Source organism: Palaemon carinicauda, chromosome 19, assembly GCF_036898095.1.
Source record: "Palaemon carinicauda isolate YSFRI2023 chromosome 19, ASM3689809v2, whole genome shotgun sequence".
Classification (NCBI taxonomy): domain Eukaryota; kingdom Metazoa; phylum Arthropoda; class Malacostraca; order Decapoda; family Palaemonidae; genus Palaemon; species Palaemon carinicauda.
This window is the reverse complement of record NC_090743.1, coordinates 125291161-125313944: the sequence shown is the minus strand read 5'-3', so window position 1 is coordinate 125313944 and position 22784 is coordinate 125291161. Positions and strand designations below refer to the sequence as shown.

The 22784-nt window shown below is 46.0% G+C and overlaps 1 protein-coding gene and 1 pseudogene across 7 annotated transcripts in view; both read right to left on the bottom strand.

The window, feature by feature from the left end:
• Positions 1-22784, bottom strand: part of LOC137658826 (beta-glucuronidase-like) — a 145297-nt gene that overhangs the window by 109558 nt on the left and 12955 nt on the right. For all 7 annotated transcript variants that reach the window (XM_068393900.1, XM_068393901.1, XM_068393894.1 and 4 more), the window contains exons 2-4: positions 3270-3494; positions 3014-3102; positions 2647-2740 (exon numbers count right to left, since the gene is read on the bottom strand). In XM_068393900.1, the coding sequence (XP_068250001.1) occupies positions 2647-2740; positions 3014-3102; positions 3270-3494 (408 nt within the window). The remainder of the gene's footprint in view (positions 1-2646; positions 2741-3013; positions 3103-3269; positions 3495-22784) is intronic.
• LOC137659388 (5S ribosomal RNA) lies at positions 15210-15328 on the bottom strand (annotated as a pseudogene).

Here is a 22784-nt window from a genome sequence, read left to right as displayed (position 1 = left end):
GTTAGGAAAGATCTAGCAATGAGGGGATGTCCCTTCCTTTCAGTTTGAAGGCGAGGCTTAAGGTTGAGTGATTTGTCTTTACCTGCTGAAACTAAAAAGGGGGGTCTTTTCCTCCTGCATATACTCGAGGATTCCACTATTGCTGGAATAGAGGTATCAAGTGGAGAGATACGCTTTCCCATGACATCAACCACAGATGACGTTATACTTTGCCTGGTAGACTGATGCTGAGGAATTCCTCAGATATCCCGACAACCTCTTCGCAACTTATTGTGAAAAGTTTCTCTGAGAGAGGAAGTGCTGGGTAGCCTCCAGGCGTACTATCATAGCGAATCTATAGCTTGTGGTAGATGTCAAAATGTGGTTGTCTGTGACGTGGAGAGGATTCTTTTGGAGGCACCGTCAGGAGCTGCAGAAGGTTGGAAACGATTCCATGTAATGCCCTAGCGGAGCTATGAGACCTTGAGAGGCTGACCAAAGTTCTAGCCTTGTTGAGTACCCATCTCTTCAGACAAAACGTGGACGAGACATAAACGTCGTTGTTGTACCCACCGTTGCTGGCATGCCTCTTGCCCGAGAGCCTTGGGGTCTAGGACTGAGGAGCAGTGGAAACCTGAGGTTCAAGGGCATTGCGAACAGATCCACAGTTGGAGAACCCCATAAAGTCTGGACTTTGTAGGGCTACAAGGTGATCCAAAGACCATTCGGTACACCTTATCTGAGATGCTGTTCACAGATTGACAGCGAGCCTATTCCTCTACCTGTAGTCTGGAATGAAGCTGGCTGATAGTGATACCGAGTGGACTTCGGCCCATTTTAGTATTTATACTGTTAGATGGGAAGAGGCTGCGAGCAAGTTCCTTCTTGCTTGTTGATGTGAGCCCCTACGTGGTGTTATCGCTCATCACACCACTGAGTGGCCCGTCAGGAACTGATGAGGCTGTTGAAGAACCGGAAAGTTAGCCTTCATCTTTTAAGAGATTCAAGTGAAGGTACTTTCGGATTCTGTCCAGAAGCATGAGGTCGTGTGGAGCAGCATGATGGTCCCTCCTCCTTTCATTTGATGTGTCTAAGCTCAGCATCAAGTCCTGGGAGGGGTAAGGATAAGTAGGTTACACCACTCCATAGTCTCTCGACTGCCACCCATCCCTTGAGGTTCGTCCAAGCTTTTGGTCCCATGGGGATCAGAATGTCTAGGGAATCGATGGCCTGATTCCAATCGGACTCAAGCCGCCACTGGAGAGAACAATCCTGAGGCGGCCGTTAGAAACTAGAAAGGCCAGGGATGATAGGTGGCCGAGGAGAAATAGTCACTCTAGGCTGAGAGTTCTTCTCGTCTTAAGAAAGGGTCTTGTGACCTTTTTAAACCTCATTATCCTGTCTTTGATGAGAATGTTTTGTGGAGATTGGTGTCTAGAATCATTCCCAGATACACCAGTCTTCTGAGAGGGAAGTAGGGAAGACTTCCCAAGCTTTACCATGATCACCAGATGTTGGTAAAAAAACTTAAGAAGTTTCGGTGCTAATGCAAGGTTGCTACTGAGTCTGCTAGGATCAGTCAGTCGTCCAGAAAACGGAGAAGACGGTAGCCGATCCTGTGAGCCCAGGATGGGTGCTGTGGAAAGACCGAAGCACAGTGCCCTGAACTGGTTTCTTGCTTAGACTGAATTTCTGATACTTCCTAGAAGATGGAGGGTTTGGGCCTGGAAGTATGTGTCCTTTAGGTCCAGCATGCACAAGAAGACCTGTGGTCTTACCCTTTGTCTGAACTTCTCCATCATGGTGTGGACATCAACCCAAGGGGATATCTTGCGGATCCTGAGAGAGAGAGAGAGAGAGAGAGAGAGAGAGAGAGAGAGAGAGAGAGAGAGAGAGAGAGAGAGAGAGAGTGTGTGTCAGTCCAGGAAGGGGGGAAGAAAGGTGGAGCTCTTCCATCCCGACTGGCAGTGTGTGTTCAGCTCACTAAGGCAGAAGGAGGATGAACTTGAAGTTCGCCTTGGTCGTCGAGGCTGATGACCCTGCTTATTGGGAAGAGACAGCCTAATCAGGTGACATGTCCTTAATGCCTTTCTGAGAACGAGAAGACGTTGACGGTACAAAGAAGGGCAGCGGCCCTCCCCTTCAAACTCGGTGACAGAAGAACCTCCTTCCTCCAACGGAGCACAACCATACCCAAGGAAAGCCAACTCCCTCATGGTTATGTTGACATCAACATTTAAGGAATAAGCAACAAGCATGAATGCTGTTTAATATGCAGAAAAATGAAGACATTAGGTTGGACAGACAACTGTCGCCCAGTTACATTTATCAGGAAAACACTGCAAAACCTTACTTCTTCCTTAATATTCCTTGCACTTGACGATCTGCTACAAATTCATCTAAAGAAAAGTAAAAGACTAAAACAGCCAGCTGAGAGTGCTGACTGTACATTTGCACTTTCTGGTGGCTTAAAACAAACTGGGAGCACAGTGGCCAGTCAGGTGTGGGGGGGCCTCCCTGGCACCCCGCAGTAACTACCACTACCTCAGTAAAGTTTAACAGTCATATCAAGCTTTGCTGAAAACATACTCCTATCGAAGGACAAACAACTCTTTAAATGCAAGGGTAATATCTTTCTGAAGGTAACAACCAAAACAAATTACTTACAATAATAGAATTATAATGAGCAGATCCTAAACGCAAAACGACTCTCTGTTTATCAGCCTGCCAGCGTGTAGGCACAATGAATGTGCGATCATACCTGTTGAAAAGTTATAGCAGTAAGAAAAGAATTGGTAAAGTTTATAGCAAAATAGATTAGAAATGAAAGATTAAGATTTGTATTTCTTGTCTGATACAATTCTTCAAAAGAATAACACTCCTTTTAATATGAGAAATTGTTTTTTCCTGCAAAATACGATGAAAGAAATTCAAAGTAAAACTTTAGCACAAAGCATCTGTTTTCCTAGTACATGTACATTACTATAGACTTAAACTTGTTGGAGTTATGTTAATCATGGGTAAGTAAACATACCAAGCCCATCCAATATGATCTCGAAGGGCTTTATCCTGTGTTACATCATTGTAGCTACTTGGAACTGGCATTGATATCACTGGCCCACTCTGAAACAGACAAGTAACGATACACAAGGACTCCAAATAATGTTTCTTTCGAAATAAAGAGGTCACAGTATCAAATGGAATAATATTGATCAGTAGAAGTAATATCTAATGATTATATAACAATTTCAGGTCATGCAGTACTTTAAACATTTCATCAGATAACATACCAAGCTGAGGGGTTGGGAGTACCATTCTTCACGGAAACCTTGATCTGGGTCTAGGAGAGGAGCTAATCGAAAGTTCCATAGCCCATCTAGTGACTTGACTTCTCGAGAAGAAGATTCTCTTGGATATAAACCTCCCCAAGTGGAATTCACAGTTACAGCTTCAATGCCAGCAAATCCCAGGAGAGCCAAAATTGCTATAAATGTCCCCATTGTTAGGTTAATCTTCTGAAAAGGAAAAAAAAATAGAGTTAAACAATTATGTAAGTTCATCTGTTCAATGAGTTAATCCATAATAGCTTTCATTCTTTCATATCCTTAATCCAGTGTCCAACACACTTAAATTGTTAAACTGAAATCGGTTGAGTCCCTTGTTAGGCTGGAGGAACGTAGAGAGTAGAGGTCCCCTTTTTTGTTTTGTTTCATTTGTTGATGTCGGCTACCCCCCAAAATTGGGGGAAGTGCCTTGGTAGCCTATATGTATGTATGTATGTATCTACAAGACTGTAAAACAATTACAGTATCTAAAAAAATAAGAAAGAGGTCTTTATTTCTAATATTCCCAAATAAATTTGCATCATCATGGGTAACATCAAGTCTCTGACTGATAATTATCCAAAGCAGTTATTGCTCAAAAATAAGGCATTATATGAGTGATGACTTCATATGAAAATATAATTGTGATCTTTTCAAAGTCTACATTTCACTACAATCCAAACACATGATGAAACACTCAAACTAAATTACCTGTACAAGTATAATGAAAGTTTCTAAAAATTCATAATCCTCCTACGCCTATTGACGCAAAGGGCCTTGGTAAGATTTCGCTATTCGTCTCTATCTTGAGCTTTTAAAATCAATACTTCTCTATTCATCATTCCCACTTCACGCTTCATAGTCCTCAGCCATGTAAGCCTAGGTCTTCCAATTCTTCTAGTGCCTTGTGGAGCCTAGTTGAAAGTCTGGTGAACTAATCTCTCTTGGGGAGTGCGAAATGCATGCCCAAACCACCTCCATCTACCCCTACCATGATGTCATTCACGTATGGCACTCGGGTCATCTCTCTTATAGTTTCATTTCTAATCCTGTTCTACCATTTAACAACTCCCATTACTCTTCTGAGGGCTTTGTTCTCAAATCTACAAAATCTGTTGGATATTGTTCCATTGTCATACCACGACTCATGTCCATACAGTAACACTGATTTCACTAAACTGATATATAATCTGAGTTTTATATGTAATTTCAGGCAATTTGATTTCCAAACTTTACTTAACCTAGCCATTGTCTGATTTACTTTTTTCAGCATTAAACTCAAAATCTAAAGATTCTGTATTAGAGATCATAGTTGCTAAATATTTAAATGATTCTACCTCACTAATCCTTTATCCTTCCAATGATATTTCATCTTCCATTACATATTTCTTTCTCATCATCTCCGTCTTTCTCCTATTTATCTTGAGCTAAACATCATCTGATACTTCATGCATTCTGGTAAGCAAGCTTAGCAAGTCCTGTGGTGTTCTGCTAATAAGGACAGCTACATCAGCATACTCTAGGTCAGCTAATTTTCTGTTGCCAATCCAGTCCAATCCTTCTTCCTCCTCCCCAACCATTCTATGCATCACAAAATCCATGAGGAGGATAAACAACAGAGGTGAAAACACATTCCCTTGGAGTATTTCCTGTTCACTGAAAACTCATTTGATAGGACTCCACTAACATTAACTTTGCACTTGCTATGCTCATGAACACAATCAAATTTACATATTTATGTGGAACTCCATAAAAATGCAGGACTCCCCACAAAATTGGACGGTGCACACTATCAAAGGTTTTTTCATAGTCTACAAATACCATCAAAAGTTGATTTCTATATTCTACACATTGCTGTACCACATGTCTTAAAATGATATTTTGATTATAAAATAAATTTTTGAATATACTTACCCGGTGAATATATAATAGCTGACGTCTCCGACGGCTCGACAGATTCCAAAAACTCACGAGCGATCGCCATGAAGGTTGCGGGTGTGCCCACCAGCGCCGACTATCGGCCAGATACCGCATATACTTGTAAACAGCTCCAGTTCTTCTCAGTCCCCTAGGTCTCTAACGGGGAGGAAGGGAGGGCCTTTAATTTATATATTCACCGGGTAAGTATATTCAAAAATTTATTTTATAATCAAAATATCATTTTTAAATATTTAACTTAGCCGGTGAATATATAATAGCTGATTCACACCCATAGTGGTGGGTAGAGACCAGTATTAATACAATAAAGGCGTATATGCTTAGAGTTTTTGACAGTTATATCATAACAAAACCCAAATAAATATAGGTACCTGGTAAGGAAGCTGACTCTGACGATTACTCTGCCTTGTTAGTCCGCTTTCCTCACGAAGCCCAGCCATCCTCTCAGGATGCTGAAAGACTCCCAGGAGCTGTTATATCCAGGGCAACAACCCATACAACAGGACCTTATCAAAACCCTTAATCTGCGCGCTCTCAAGAAATGACATTTGACCACCCGCCAAATCAAAAAGGATGCGAAAGGCTTCTTAGCCTTCCGTACAACCCAAAACAAGATTAAAAACATTTCAAGAGAAGATTAAAAGGATATTGGAATTAAGGGAATGTAGTGGTAGAACCCACTACTGCACTCGCTGCAACGAATGGACCCAGTGTGTAGCAGTCCTCATAGAGAGTCTGGACGTCTTTTAAGTAAAATGAAGCGAACACCGACTTGCTCCTCCAAAAGGTCGCGTCCATAATACTTCGTAGAGATCTGTTTTGCTTAAAGGCCACGGAAGTTGCTATAGCTCTTACTTCGTGCGTCTTGACCTTAAGCAAGCAACGATCTTTTTCACTCAAGTGAGAATGAGCCTCTCGGATTAAAAATCTAATAAAATATGATAAAGCATTTTTAGACATAGGCAATGAGGGCTTCTTAACTGAGCACCACAAGGCCTCAGATCCACCTCGTAAGGATTTGGTACGAGCTAAATAAAACTTAAGAGCTCTAACTGGACACAGTACTCTTTCAAGCTCGTTGCCTACGATCTCTGACAGGCAAGGTATATCAAACGACTTAGGCCAAGGACGAGAAGGCAGTTCATTTTTGGCCAAGAAACCAAGTTGAAGTGAACATGTGGCTTTATCTGTAGAAAAGCCGATGTTTTTACTGAAGGCATGGATCTCACTGACCCTTTTAGCCGAAGCCAAGCACACTAAGAAAAGCGTCTTGAGGGTGAGATCCTTCAGGGTGGCTGAATGTAATGGCTCAAACCTGTCGGACATTAGGAACCTTAGGACCACGTCTAAGTTCCATCCAGGAGTTGCCATACGACGCTTCTTAGAGGTCTCGAAGGACTTAAGGAGATCTTGGAGATCTTTATTATTGGACAGATCTAAGCCTCTATGTCTGAACACAGAAGCCAACATGCTCCTGTAGCCCTTAATAGTGGGAGCAGAGAGGGAGCGAACATTTCTCAGATGCAGGAGAAAGTCTGCAATTTGGGCTACAGAGGTAATGGAAGAGGAAATGGATGATGACTTGCACCAGTCTCTAAAGACTTCCCACTTCGACTGGTAGACCTTGATGGTAGATGCTCTCCTAGCTCTCGCAATCGCTCTGGCTGCCTCCTTCGAAAATCCTCGAGCTCTTGAGAGTCTTTCGATAGTCTGAAGGCAGTCAGACGAAGCGCGGGGAGGCTTTGATGAAGACTCCTTACGTGGGGCTGCCGTAAGAGATCCATCCTTAAAGGTAGACTCCTTGGAACGTCTACCAGCCATTGAAGTACCTCTGTGAACCACTCTCTCGCGGGCCAGAGTGGAGCAACCAATGTCAACCTGGTCCCTTCGTGAGAGGTGAACTTCTGCAGCACCTTGTTGAGGATCTTGAAAGGTGGAAAGGCATAAACGTCCAGGTGAGACCAGTCCAGCAGGAAACCGTCTATGTGGGCTGCCTCTGGATCTGGAACTGGAAAGCAGTAAGTCGAGAGCCTCTTTGTCAGAGAAGTCGCAAAAACATCTATGGTGGGTTGACCCCATGTCATCCATAGCTTCTCGCACACAGTCTTATGCAACGTCCACTCCATGGAGATGACTTGTCCTCTTCTGCTGAGGCCGTCCGCCAAGACATTCATTTTCCTTGCACAAATCTCGCCAAAGGAGAGATGTTACTTGCCTTAAATGGAGTTCCTTCTGATCCGTGGATCAAAGACCCGAGCATTCCAGACTGTCCAGTGGAGCTCCCTAACCCAAATCCGATGCATCTGAAAACAACACATGGTTTGGGTTCTTGATCGCAAGAGAAAGACCTTCTCGAAGTCTGATGTTGCTGTCCCACCAAGTCAGACATGTATAGACTGAGTTGGAGATTGGGAAAGAGATACTCTCTAAGCCCTTCTCCTTGTTCCAATGGTTTAGGTGAAATTGGAGAGGGCATAGGTTGAGTCTCCCCAGAGAGATAAACTACTCCAGCGATGAAAGAGTTCCCACGAGGCTAGATCAAACTCTTACAGAGCAACTGTTTTTCTCTTGCAAGTGAAGGACTTTTAACAGAGCTTGTTCCATTCTTGCGGGAGACGAAAAGGCCCGAAAAATCAGACACTGTATCTCCATTCCCAAATAAAGAATAGTCTGGGATGGGGTACTGTAAGTTACGACTTCTCTACGTTCACTATGAGACCTAGCTCCTTGGTTAGGTCTAATGTCCATTAGAGGCTCTCCAGACAGCGATATAATGACGACGCCCTGATTAGCCAGTCGTCAAAATAAAGGGAGGCTCTGAATCCTCAAAAAATGTAGAAAGCTTGCTACATTTTGCAAGGGCCTTGTAAAAACAAGAGGAGCAGGAATGAGGTCGAAGTACAGTGCTCGACATTGGTACATTACTTTCCCGTCCACAAACCTCAGATGTTGTTGAAAGTTTGGATGAATCGGGATGTGGAAGTATGCATCCTGAAGGTCGAGAGAGACCATCCAGTCGCCTTCCCTTAATGCTGCCAAGACAGATTTGGTAGTCTTCATCGTGAAGTTTGTCTTGACAATGAACACATTGAGCGCACTTACATCTTAAGTACTCCTGTAGTGAACGTGGCTGCCAGATCATTGGAGCCATCCCTGATAGCCTTGTTCCTGCAGAGAACGTGGCTGTCAGATCATTGGAGCCATCCCTGATAGCCTTGTTTATGCATGACATAATTGTACAGCAAAACTTCAAACGCTCGAAAAACTCCTAACAGGAGATGGACTAGCTCTGAAGCCGACCATAAAATCTTGGAGCTTCTCATGGCCAGGCGACGGGGAGAGTCTATGAGGCTTGAGAAGTCTCCCTGGGCAGAGGCAGGAACTCCCAAGCCGAGAACTTCTCCCGTGTCATACCAGACGCTCGCTCTATAAGCCAGTTTAGAAGGAGGGAAAGCAAAGGCTGTCTCCCCCAAACTCCTCCTGGTGATCAACCAGTCGCCTAGCAAACGTAAAGCTCTCTTAGAAGAGCGAGAGAGCACTAGCTTAGAAAACAACGGCTTCGAAGTAGCTAGGCCTAGTGTAAATTCTGACGAAGGCGAACGAGGAGCAGCAGTTACAAAATGGTCCGGACAAAGATCCTTAAAAATCAGCATGATTTTTTTAAAGTCCATAGAGGGCTAAGCAGCTTTAGGCTCCTCTCCGTCTGACAAAGTCCCCAAAGGAATATCAGTAGGAGGAGGATCAGCAACTTCCTCATCTGAAGGAACCTCGTCCGACGATTGCCGAGTCTCATGAAAAGGAGAGACCTGCCGCGGTGGCAATGCTTGACAGGCAAAGTCCACACGCAAAGGAGCAGCAGTAGCAGTCAAGGAAGCGACGTCATGTCGCTGCTGAAAGGACTGACCAGCAACAACAACAGGAGTTGATGGACGCTCGACGTCAAGTCGAGACTGCCTTGACTGCCTAGACTGAGCAGTCAAAACAACCCTTGACTGCGGTGCTTGACGCTCAACGTCAAAACAAGGCAACTGAGCTGGTTGGCGAACGTCCTGAACGTCAACACGAGACTGCGGCAGCGGCTGAACGTCAACACGAGGCTGCGGCAGCGGCTGAAAGTCAACATGGGACTGCAGCGAGTGAGGATCCAAGTCACGTGACTGACGTGACAAACTACCGACATCACGTTTCATAACGTCAAAAGGACGAGTAAATGCTCGTTTGGGCGGCTGACGGCCAGAGTCTCGTTTAGCGTAACGGCGACTCAAAAGCGAAGGTTCATCGTGAACCTGCTCAACGTCATACTTCTCCATAAGGGAGGCAAGCTTAGTCTGCATGTCCTGCAGGACAACCCATTTAGGATCAACGGGAGTCGGAACGGGCCGAGACGACGGTAACGTCTGTGTTGGCAAAACATTGCCTTTACCGCGACCCTCGGACCCCGGTTACGCTTGCGTTTAATAGGCGAACCGTCTTCCGACGACTGCAAAGGGTCAGAGCTATCCCCATGGCTACAGCCAGGATGCTGGACCTGTCCTGAAGGGACTGACTTTCACTTAAAGGGTCTAGAAACCTTGCGCCAAGGTTTCTTTTGCGAAAAGTCTTCGGATGACGAGGAGAAACTTCGTCTCTCCTGTCTTATGGCAAGGACGTGCTTGTCGAGCAACGTCTGTTCGTTGGTTTACACTCCTCACTCCCTTAGGTCCTACGACATTCCTTCTCCCTGGTGCATGGGAGCCTGAAAGAGGTCTCGGACTAGGCAAGTGACAAGCACGAACAAACGAACCCTCCGCAACACAGCACATGTTTTCTAGCACTCACTTCACTGATATCTTATTTTTCAAGAATTTCACATTAGACATGAATAAAACTGATATCTACCTGAAGCACGCAATTCTCCCTTACATCAAAAGGTTATAATTGCGAAATGAGTCGTATAATGTAAGCACATTAGTACAAAATGAAACACACATGCAAAAATCAAAAAAACATATACATATATATCGAATAAAACGGAAATATATAAAGTTAAAAAGGATCAGTGACTGGGGAGGAGACTAAACTCTAGTTCACTAAAGACTACGTTTTCAATCTCTCACCGTACAGTGCCTTGGGACGAGAATAAAAACTAAAAACGTTTTATCCTTTCTCCCCGTACAGAGACTTGGGACGAGAGTAAAAAACTGAATCGAGAACAACGTTACTCGCTCCCAAACTCCTTACTTGGAACGAGAATAAAGATCGGATCGTTCTCTCTTTCTCTCTCTCTCTCTCCGTCTCTCTCTCTCTCTCTCTTGTCACACACAAGAGAATTGCCCACTCACCCTTCGTCAATAAACAGGTTATTTGACCAAAGGAAAAAACTGAAAGGACTAAGAAATTGAAAATTAACAAGTTCCTTTAAATTAGTATTTAAAACACTTCAGTTTGAAAGAAGAATGAACAAAACGTCAAAATCGATTTACTCTTTCTGCAAAGTGAAACCGTGATTCTCTCTTTCTCTATCGTAACGATAGAGCGCAAACTGCGTAGCATAAATAAACCAAACGTTAGTTCATCTTTGAAAAACAGCACGAAGACTATTCAAAGAATATCTTTCTTAAAATATTTTCTAAAAAAAAAATTCATTTCATAACTCTTACAGAGCAAATGATTTAAACTTAACAAAAATAAAGTTGAATGGGCTCAACGTTGTTTAACTTCGGTTTCCAAGTTAGGACCGCCTACATCTCGGACTAGGGGAGGAATAGGTAAAGGCCGCATATAAACAAAACAAAATTTATCTTGATGTTTAGTATAAATGGAAAGCTAATCGAAGAGGCCTAATAAAGGCGGGGGAGATATAAAATATATAGAGGAAAATCTATAATTATCAACAATAATTTATAACGTGATAAAATAATTACTAAAAGCCTAAAAACACACTTCCGTACACTGAGGGAAGGGTCGGCCATCTTTACTCTATGGAAAAACCAGAGATAAAAAAGCAAGGGCAAAACACTTTTACTCTCCTTTCAAAAGCATTTCTTTTGAAGATAGTATTGAATAATCCAACACGGCGAAAGCAATAAAACCAAAACCAAGTACTTCACCAATTCGGTAGAAAACTCGAGGTCATAAAGCAAGTGGAATCGACTTGTCGATGAAACCGACAGAGAAGAACTGGAGCTGTTTACAAGTATATGCGGTATCTGGCCGATAGTCGGCGCTGGTGGGCACACCCGCAACCTTCATGGCGATCGCTCGCGAGTTTTTGGAATCTGTCGAGCCGTCGGAGACGTCAGCTATTATATATTCACCGGCTAAGTTTAATATTTAAAAATGAAAATTGGGTAAATATAACTTGTACCTTTTCTAAATCATGATTGTCCATCTCTCAGCTTTTCATTAATCTTTCTCTCTAGTCTCTTTAGAATGAGCTTACTATATATTTTCATGACAACTGACGTAAGTGTTATGCCTCTGTAATTATTGCAATCAGTCAAATCTTGTTTTTTGCCATTTTAACCAACATTCCAAGCCCCATTCATCAGGTTTTGCCTCTTCACAGCACATTCTAAAATTTAGCCTTTTGTTTGTACCTAAACGTACCATAATACAACCCATTGACCTTTAATAGGAGTATGAATTAAAAGAAGCTGGATCAAACACTAAACTTTTAATGAGGTAAACAATTGCCCAACAGGTAGGTGGAGCAACTATCTCTTTGACTTTGGTCACAGCTCTGTACACATGTACTTTGCTGTATCCTTAATCTGGCCAATTAATATTTTCATTTGTCTTTTCCGAGCTTGTGATCTTGGGTTTTGGATGGCTACCTCAGAGGCAGACATATTGCTTTGCCTTTATAGGGCCGCTCATGGCTGTGGTCAGTATACGAGCAAGGCCAAGTAAGAACCTCATTAACTATGTTCTTGCAGACGGTATGACTGGTCGCCGTCATACTTACATGTTGGAGTGCAAGGTGTGGCCTACTTTCCACTTGGTTGAGTTTGCAAAGAGAAGGAAGAAGTCTAAGAGGGATTCATCAACTTCTGATCTGGCAATGATCAAGCTGATGCTGAAGATACTCTAAAGATGACAAATTCGAAGATAATTTGTATTTTTCCTAACCATACAAACTTTAGCTATTTACATTGGATTTACCTTTTAGCGCAGCTGAAATGGCGAGCCATTAGAATTTGACGAGGGTGTATTACCCCCGCGCTAGTTAGCGGGGGGGTAGGGGAGTGGTAGCTAGCTACCCCTCCCCCCCCCCACACACCGGAGAAGCTCACTTTCACTTAGAGGTAGGACTTATCTTTGGGGACAGGGCTGGCGGGCAAATATGTGTAAATAGCTAAGGTTTGTATGGTTAGGAAAAATACAAATTATCTTCGAATTTGTCATTTGTTCCGTAACCGAAATACAAACCACGCTATTTACATTGGGTGACTTACCCCTTAGGTAAGGTGGAAAGTCCCCAGCCATACTGGCTTTGGCTTTACCCGGGGACTCAGAATCCGAGTGAGTCTCACTCGAGAAAAGGAGTCCCTGCACCTCACAAGTTCCTTGCTCCGCAAGGAACCGTGTGGCCTACATAAGCTTGTGTGTGAAGGAAGAAGTGTGACCCGTCCTAGGCAGTTGACCTGGAGTTCCAGAAGGAACTCTGGGTTAGGACGTTCCCAATACCACCTCGTCAGGGTATGGGGGACGCGACAGTATCGACTCAATACTCGGAACACAAGGAAGCATGGTTTACCTGCAGAGGTTCGAGGTCAGCTATGCAGAGACCAGGATGCTGCTTCCCCGTAGAGGGGATGATGAAGAAAGAAGTAAGGGCCAGACATACTTCTTTCGTTCATGCAGACTAAAACCTGATAACAATGCCCTCAACCTTCTGCTACCTGTCCAAAAAGGAGCCTGAGGTTAGACCAGCTGTTGTGTAGCCACCACAGAGCGATAGAAAACGTATCGAAACTCCTGTGGGTCACGCCCTGCAGGAAGCGGGCTGCGAAGGTCATTAGACGCTTCCAGACTCCAGCTTGTAGCACCTGCGTCACAGAGTAGTATTACTCGAAGGCGGGGGACGTTGCGATGTATCCGACATCGTGCTGTAGGGCGACGTGACGGGGGAGGGTCTGGAGACAGGTCGAGATGAGTGTCCTTGAGTCCGAGCTGAAGAGGTATACTGGTGACTCTCCCCCGTGTCCTTCTTGTGCTCGCAAACCGGCTGCAACTGAGGACAAACTGCAGCTGTTCCCAAAGCTAACCTCTCGATTCCTTTACTGGCAAGAAGGAGAAGGTTTTGGGACATCAGATACAGAATGGAGACTCAAAATCTTGAAGGAATTGGACCGAAGGGCCGGGACCCCAAGATTCTGAGTCTAGCCAACAACTCAGGAGCAAACCTGAATGTTGCCTTCCCCCATTCCTTAGAAAGGGCGGAGTCGTATGAGACCAAGAAGATTGCTTACACACTGCCCGCGGCCAGAGTGAGCAGGAGACCCAAGACGGAATACAATCAGAGGCCTGACGTAAAGGGTTTTGAGAAGATCTCTTAAGGGACTAAAAAGTCAGAGCCATGCTCCAAGTTGGAGGTCTCACTCCGACTAGGGCAGGGACGTTCGCAGCTTCACATGAGCGAGGAAAGGTCCAGCGGGAAGGAAAAAGTTATTCCTTTAAGCCTGAAGGTCAGGGAAAGGCTGAGCGACAGGCTTCATTGCCGAGAGCGGAAAGGAGTTTCCTCCCGCCGAAAGGCAATGAGATCGTTATTGCTGGAGAGGAGGCCTCAAGGGAAGAGGTATATCTCCCACAACACCAACCACCGAAGACTCTTCACTTCGCCTGGAAGATCCCTGCGGATGACTATCGCAGATGACGCGACCTCCGTCCCACGACTGTAGCGGGTTGTCTCTTCTTGAGGAGGAGGCGTAGTGTCTCCAAGCATGAAGCCGAAGCGACGCCCCGGCTCGTGAAAGATGTTGCAGTGTGGTTGTTTGAGTAGCCTGTGCCGTGGGAGAAGGTCTCCCAGGAGTTCCGTCAGTGGAAGCAGAGGGTCAGGAAACCGTTCTGCGCATAGTCCCAGTGGAGCTCTCAGGGCCATTGAAAGGTTGACAGACAACCTGGTCTTGTTGAGACCCATTCTCAACAGACAACAAAGGAGGGAAGACGCAGGCGTCGATGTTGTCCCACCATCACCGGAATGCATCTTGCCAGAGTCTGGGGTCTGAGACTGGGGGGAAGAACAGTGGAAGCTTGAGGTTCCAAGCTGTCGCGATCCGGTCCCCACAGACCAGGACTTGCCGGTTACTCAAGGCCAAAGACCCCCAGGTACACTCTCTCTACGAGGCTCTAATCGGATAGTCGGAGAGAACATTCCTCTGCCTGGAATGAGAGAGCCGATGGTGGTATTGAGAGTATCTCAATCATCTCGGTATCTCTACTGCAAGATGTGAAGGTGTAAAAATGCGTCCCCTGCTGGTTAGAACACGCCAGAACCATGAAGTCGACGCGCACGGAGCGACTCGGCAGGAGCTGTAGGATCTGTACAGGGGCTAGACTACGGCCCCTAAGCCTGCCTGAATGATGGAGAGGTATCCTTCAGGTCCTGACCATAGGCCTGAACCAGAACATGCGCCCCCTCTTTTCTTTGACGAGTCCGAGAACCGTATCAAAATGTGGGGAAATGACGAGAATATCCACTCCCATCAAGAGGTTCCATAGGTCAACACCCATTGCAGGTCTAATCGTTCTGCTGGTCCCAAAGGGGCCAGAAAGTCCGGTTAATCGATGCTTGAAACCACCGGAACTCGAACCGCCCCACATGGAACTTATCCTGAGGCGACCGTTCGGAACTATAGACGGGTCAATGAGGAAAAGAGAACTAGGAAACGTTCCAAGGTAGGGCTGAAAGCTCTGCTTGACTGAGAACAGGTACTGCGACTCTCCTCAGCCTTGCCACAGTCAACTGAAGGGAAGGCTCGGAGGAGGTGGCAACAGAATCTAACGTCCCCAGGTGGTCACCCATCCAAGTACCGATCAGAACCAACGTTGCTTAACCTCGCTGGACGGACGAGAAGCGGGGTTTCCAACGTGGTAAGGCCGTTGACTCAATATCATGGCTAGATACTCCAGATGTTGAGGCAGAAGAAGAGAAGGCTCCTAGCAAAATACCATGAACCCCCACTCATGGTAAGCATCCGGAAGCTTGTCCCGGCGCTGAAGAAGGTCGAACCCGAGCCTACCGGAGTTGACCAGACCTCCAAAAAGCGAAGGAGGCGGAAGCCTGTACCTGAGCGGCCATGAGGAAAGCAGGGAGAGTTCTCTGGGGAAAAAAACCTGCGATGCCACGGCGGGATCGCCACACTGCATCTTAAGCAGGAATACCTGCAGTCTAGGCTGAATTCCACGAGCTTCCTGGAAGATGGATGGAATGGAAACTGAAAGTACCCGTCCTTCCGATCCAGGGTCTAAGGAGTCCTGTCGCCTCGTTACCAGTCTGATCGATTCTGCTGTTCTACGCTGGCCGAAGTTTGTTCGACAAATTTGATCAGGGCTGAGAGGTCGACTACGGAACTCCCGTCTCAGCTACCTCCTTACAAGAAAGGATCGACTGAAGAAGCCGGGGGTGAAGCCGTCGATGATCCTATGGAGGACCTTCTCCTAAGGCATGGATCATTCTGCCCAAACGGGCAAACTCTTGCCGACCCTATGGCATAGAGGTTCAGAGACACTGAATTCGCTGACAGAGACGGCAGGCGTGATATCCTTGGCTGATCAGAGAGATCGTGCAGGAATGGGCATCGGGAAGCTGTCATCCGGATGAGTAACCTTAGGCATCCTCCCAGCATGAAACCTGCAAGGGGGGGTGCCAATCCTAGAGTTCGTGAACTCTGCCGCTCCCTCTAGGACTATGCAACCCCCGGGAGAGCCTCCCGTGCTATCTGTTCCTGACAGGAGGGAACTGCAATTGGACACCTTGTCTCAGTTGTCGTAGCCGGTCCGATAACTTAGTCCGACGTGGCTGAAAGAAAGAGGCGCTGGAGCCCTGCAGGGTCTGGAAGAAAGCGCCTTGGAGGAGTGAAAACGGAAGTCGACTTCCTCCGCACAGCCGCTGTCTATGTCTCTGTCCTTGGGCACAAACAAACTCTTCTCAAGGACGGAAGGGTGTCTGAAGTTGTCGACATCCACGGATGAGACACCCGAAAGGAAGCCCTCGGTCATTACGTCCAGATGGTCCAACATCGAGCTTGCCCGCAAGTTTGATACTTGACGACGAAACGCCCAGGTGCTTGAGCCCGAGAGGAGGAAAGTACCCATGACCTTCCTGTAGCTTCCTTGAACCAAACCTCGGGTCGTAACCGAGGAGGGAAAGGACCTGGTAAGCCCCTTTCACGAGATGGAGAATAGGAAGGGGTAAACAGTCACCCCTTGGCCGATGGAGAAATCTCGAACGGAAAGCCCCCCCGCCAAAAATCCTTCCAGGGAATGATGGGGAAGGGCTAACCCAAGTTCTGGAAAGAAGAATGTTGCTCAGCAATGGATACTGCAAGCAATGGATACTGCAAGAATTAAGCCGACGTTCGTGCGAAGAAAAACACAGTAGGCTCGCGCGAAGAAACACCGTAGGCTCGCGCGACGGGACACCGTCCGTCCGCGCGAAGAAACACCGTAGGCTCGCGCGACGGGACACCGTCCGTCCGCGCGACGGGACACCGTCCGTCCGCGCGACGGGACACCGTCCGTCCGCGCGACGGGACACCGTCCGTCCGCGCAATGGAATAACGTTGGTTCGCGCGCGGGCGAACATTGGAGAGCATGAGCGCGGTCGCGCATGAGCATGGGCGCTCGGGTGAGCACAGGCGGTCGGGAGACCGATGACGCGTAGGCGGGCGATGGCGCGTTGGCAAGCGATAGCCCGTTGGAGAGTGAAAGGCGCGTCGGCAAGCGACGGCGCGTTGGCGAGCGGTGGTGCGTTAACAAAACGCTAGCGCGCAGGTGAAGAATCGCGCGGGCGCGTAGGCGATTGCCAACACGAGAGAGACTAGTGATGGTTAGCACGCATCGCGCTAACAGAAGGCGCGCAGGAGCATCAGGAAGGTGAGCGCTGAAGCAAGCTGTTGATCAGGCGATCCTAGACGGTCAGAAAACTGTTGGCGCCCTGTTGGCAAAGAAGGGCGCGCAGATGTGCTCTGGCAATTGAAGAAAGCTGGCGCACAGAAGGACAGAAGTAAAGGTGAGCGCTGGCGAGCAGGAGGAAGATCTACGGCAAGACTCAGCTACCGGAGATCGTGGTCCACAGCATGCGAGCGCTAGATCGCTACTGATGGTGGTCAGGGGAACTGACACGCGTGGCAGATCGATGGCGATCGTTGACGCGTAGGAGATCGCTGACGAGCAGGTGAACGTTGATTCGTCTAAGGTCGCTGGCGAGCTGGTGATCGCTGACGAGCAGAAGGCAACGCGTGGAAGAAGAGTCCTTGACCCAGACCTGAACCGAAGTTCTAGATCGCGAGGGCGAACGTGGGCGCACAGGGCGCGTAACAGGAACCAACAGGAACAGCAGAGATAATCATCATGAGAGCGCTGACGAACAGGAGAGCGCTGGCGAACAGGAGAGCGATGACGAACAGGAGCGCGCTGGCGAACAGGAGAGCGCTAGCAATCAGGAAAGCGCTGATGAGCAGGAGAGCGCCTGTGCGCTAACACTGAGCAGGAGCAGGAGCAGAAGGGCGCGCAGGGGAACCCTGACACGCAAGGGAAGAACCCCCGTGGGAGGCAACCCTTTGCCCCGAAGGGATTGTTGCCCGTCGGAAGACCGTTGTCTGTCCGCCTGGAGACTGATGTCCGTCGGAAGACCGTTGTCCGTCGGAAGATCAAGAAGAAGGAGATGTAGGCTGCATACGGAGATTCAAAAAGGCGCCTCTTAGCACCCTTATAGGGAGATGAGAGGCCCTTACGACGAGGCGGACGGGGAGCCTTACGGCGAAGGAGGCCAACAGCAACAGCAGCAGAAGAATCCTCCGAAGAGGAGTCTCTATGAGTGTACTCTCTCGCGAACGAAAGAGAAACACTTCGTTGAAGAGACTGGTCAGCCAGTGACCTAAAAGGAGCAATCCTCCGAAGAGGGGCTCCTGCAGTTGCCCAGCCCCTTGAGCGAAACTGCGGGTGCGACCGCTCAGCACCAAGAGCATAGTCGCACGAAAAAAAGGCAAGAGAAGAACCCCCCAAAACGGGAAAAACTCAAGCCTGGATAGGAAAAACTTCCCTCGGAAGGAAAGTTACCCACCCAAGGAGGCAAGCCTCCTGAGTTCTAAAATGAACAAGAGAGCTGTCAATCGTCACGGGAGTACTTCCAGTAGAAGGAGACACGCCCCTGACGAAAATCCAAAGGGGAGGCAGCAACAGCCGAATCCCCAGGCCTCAACAAGACAGCTCACACCGTTGCCATATTACAGAAACGAACTAGATTGGTAACTGTAAAAAAATAAAACAAAAATCATTAGTACACATTCATCCCCCGGGAAGGCTCCGAAGAGGAATCCCGAGGGAAAGGAACAAGAATTACACAACAGGCACGTGCCCTCACAACCACTTACACTCACGGAAGGAGAGCTGTAACCAAAACAGAATTATAACAATTATAATTATGAAACTATGTAATTATGTAATTTAAAAATGAATGAACACTAAAGAAAGAACGAAAACCCCCAAAGGAATCGTTCTACAAGCTGAAAAATTAACAAATATAATTAGATTCATAAACTAATTGAGACAAAACGTACGGCGTAGCAACCCCCCCCCCCCCCCACACGGGAAGGAAGCTACAAGGGGCGTAGTAAACGTAGTAAAAGGGTGAACGACCTCAAGAGAGAGAGAGAGAAAGACCAAAGTCAAACTCGACCGCAACCCATAAAATTACACCGTGGTGGCCTAAACTGCCGAGGGCTCCACGGAGATATCGTACACTACACACACAACTCTGAAAAGGAAACTTACTGATTTCTATACTCAAATATATATACAAACATGAAAACTGTTTACATATATATTGAGTAAACGAAAAGTAAGTGATTAAGTCAAGACAAAACAAACAATGGCTGCCAAGCGAGGACAAAGACAGAGACGTCTGTCCCAGTCCGAGCCAAAAGTGAAAGTGAGCTTCTCCGGTGTGTGTGTGTGTGTGTGTGGGGGGGGGGGTTAGCTAGCTACCACTCCCCTACCCCCACGCTAACTAGCGCGGGGGTAATACACCCTCGTTAAATTCTAATGGCTCGCCATTTGAGCTGCGCTAAAAGGTAAACCCAATGTAAATAACGTGGTTTGTATTTCGGTTACGGAACTACTCCATTTTTTCTTTCTTTGGGATCAATGCTTACTGTGACTCCTAGGGCTGGGTCCTCTGTAAGAATTTGCAAGGAGAATGAGACCCTTTCTTGTCATCAGGGAGTTCGTTGAAGGAGACATGAGAATTATCTTTCCCCAGGCGAAGGTACACCTTTTGCCGTGCTACCTGTTGATGACACTCCCAAGAGCTTGGACCTGGGTAAATTGTGGCCTAGCCTGGGTTTTGACAGTGCTCTATTGGTTGAGAAGCTTCTTGAGGGACTAGCTGCATCAAGGACCATAAAGTCTCCTATTGCCTTACCATCCTCTTCAGCTGTCCCTTCTGCTGACTCTGTTTCGATAAACGGAGTCACCTGCAGAGAGGTCACCAACAGCCTGGAAATCCTCAACGTCAGTGAAGAGGGACAAGTGGGAAATTAAGAGCACACACTTACCTACCCCTACCACCTCACCTATTCCTGCGCATCTTCATTGCCTGCCAACCTTTAGGATGTGACACCTGCTACCCCAAAGAAGAGGAATAGGTCATTAAAGTACAGGACAACCGACTGGGTCGAGTCTTTTGAGCACATAAACCGATACCTATGCATGGTTTCATAGGAGTAGCAGCACTATACCAAACCCTGACACATCATGGGAAAGGCCTTCAGTATGAGATACTGTAAAGGAGCTCACTCTCCTGTTAACACTATTTGGTTTCATGCGAGACGACGTACTACCTCTAATGGTTAGGTCTTGGACTCCTGCCTCAGGTCAGTCCAAAGATGCTTTGATGACACCACCTCACTCTTTGAAGTCTGCCCACAAGAGATCTGCAAAAGTCAGAGAGGAAACCTCTGACCGTTGTTCTCGTTCAACCAAGCAACAACAGCCTTCTCTGAGCAGATACAAGATAAAGGGTAGATCATTGTTCTGCTCATTTCCCACTTTCTCCTCACTCGCAATCAGGATCAGCATGCTATATACTCCCTGTCTCCTCATGCAAATGGTTCTCACACTTTCTTCTTAAACCAGAACTCCACTACCAGTTTCATTACACCTCGTCAGGGAGTGACTGTACGGGCCGTGAACACCAATTGCTCAAACTTCTAGTACAAGGACACTTGTGGTCAGGTCTACTGCCTAAAAGACCCTCCACGTTCAGACACTGATTGACAGAATTCCCTTGGGTATCTACTTCTTGAGACCCAGATTAGAGCTTCACATAGGATTCCTTCTTGTAACCAATTCAAGCCACGTAGCATTATGCCACTGTGACCATCCATCCCAATGATTCTCAAATGACACAGGACTGATCTGTCTCCAGTGAATCTCATACGGATAGGATCTGTACTCCCGACTGGTTCTTCCTACATGCAGGAGTGACAGGATCCAGGAACAGACAACAATTAGTTTTTACTCTCAACACTCATCAAGGTACCAAGAATCTTTTTAAGTCAGCGTTACCAAGGATATATACTCATTGAATGTGCCCTGGTGCCATTCTGTGCCACGTTCTCCACCCTACTCTTCAGATTCCAGGGTACCTAGCATCTCTTTGGTCTCTGTGGAGAGAAATAAGGGCAGCTTGCCATTGGAATCCAGATGACAATCTAAAGTTCCTTGCTCCACTGTGGAGTAATGTCCTGGGAACCTGCTCAGTAGAGTGCGCGAGTAGAGTAATACCTCTAGATTAAAAATCAATTTGTTCCTGAGTGGCTTTCGTATCCTAATCTATTTTGTATAGAGGGCAGTTTTACATATAAATTGCATAATTTGTTCCAAGCCCTACAAAAACACATTAAATCTTACAATAAAGCTACAACCACAATGAAATAAGGCCAAACAAATTGTAATCATTCAATATTCCTAACCTACTTGTTAATACAGTGAACCCTCGCTACTTCGCAGTTCGACCATCGCGGATTCACCACTTCGCGGATTTTTTCCATAACCCATATATATACAGTAAAATATATATATATATATATATATATATATATATATATATATATATATATATATATATATATATACATATATATATATATATATATATATATATATATATATATGTATGCATGTATTTATGTATATATGTAGGTATGTATATGTGTATACATATAAATATATATATATATATATATATATATATATATATATATATATATATATATATATATATATATATATATATACACACACACATATATATATATATATATATATATATATATACATATATATATATATATATATACAGTGATACCTCGGTAGTCGAACGACTCTATACTCGAACAATTCGGAGTTCGACCAAAATTTTCGAGAAATTTTTGCTGCGGTGCTCGACCAAAAATTCGGTACTCGACCAGCCGAACACGTGACGACCGCATGGGCTTTGTGATGATCGCGCCATCTCGGCCACTCTCGCTTGTTCGGGAAGCATCAGTTCTCTCGAGAGCGTCACTCAGACAACGCGCGATCAGCATTCGTTGTGATTTAGTGATTTTCAGTGCTTTTAATTGCTTTTTTAGCTTTCATAATGAGTCCCAAGAAAGTAATGAGTGTTAAGGGGAAGGAGAAGAGGAAAACAGTGCGAACAACGATCGAGTTGAAGAAGGAAATTATAGCGAAATATGAGAATGGTGTACGAGTGTCCGATTTAGCGGTAGAATACGGAATGGCGAAGTCGACCATTTCTACGTTTTTAAAGCATAAAGAAATGATTAAGAAGGCGAATGTTGCAACGGGAGTTACGGCGGTAACTAAGCAAAGGCCACAAGTGATTGAGGAGATGGAAAAGTTGCTTTTAATATTTATTAAAGAAAAACAGTTGGCCGGGGAAAGTGTTAGTGAAGCGTTCATTTGTGAAAAAGCGTTGCATATCTATGAAGAATTAGTGAAGAAAAGTCCGAGTACCAGTGAAAGTGATTCATTTACATTTAAAGCGAGCAGGGGTTGGTTTGAAAAGTTTCGTAATAGAACAGGTATTCATCGTGTTACTAGGCATGGGGAGGCAGCTAGTTCGGATCAAATTGCAGCCGATAAATACGTGGGGGAATTCGATCGGTACATAAATGAACAAAATTTGATCGCACAACAAGTCTTTAATTGTGATGAGACTGGGTTATTTTGGAAGAAAATGCCAGCCAATACGTACATTACCAAGGACGAGACGAAGATGCCAGGTCACAAGCCAATGAAAGATAGGCTAACATTGTTGCTGTGTGCAAATGCAAG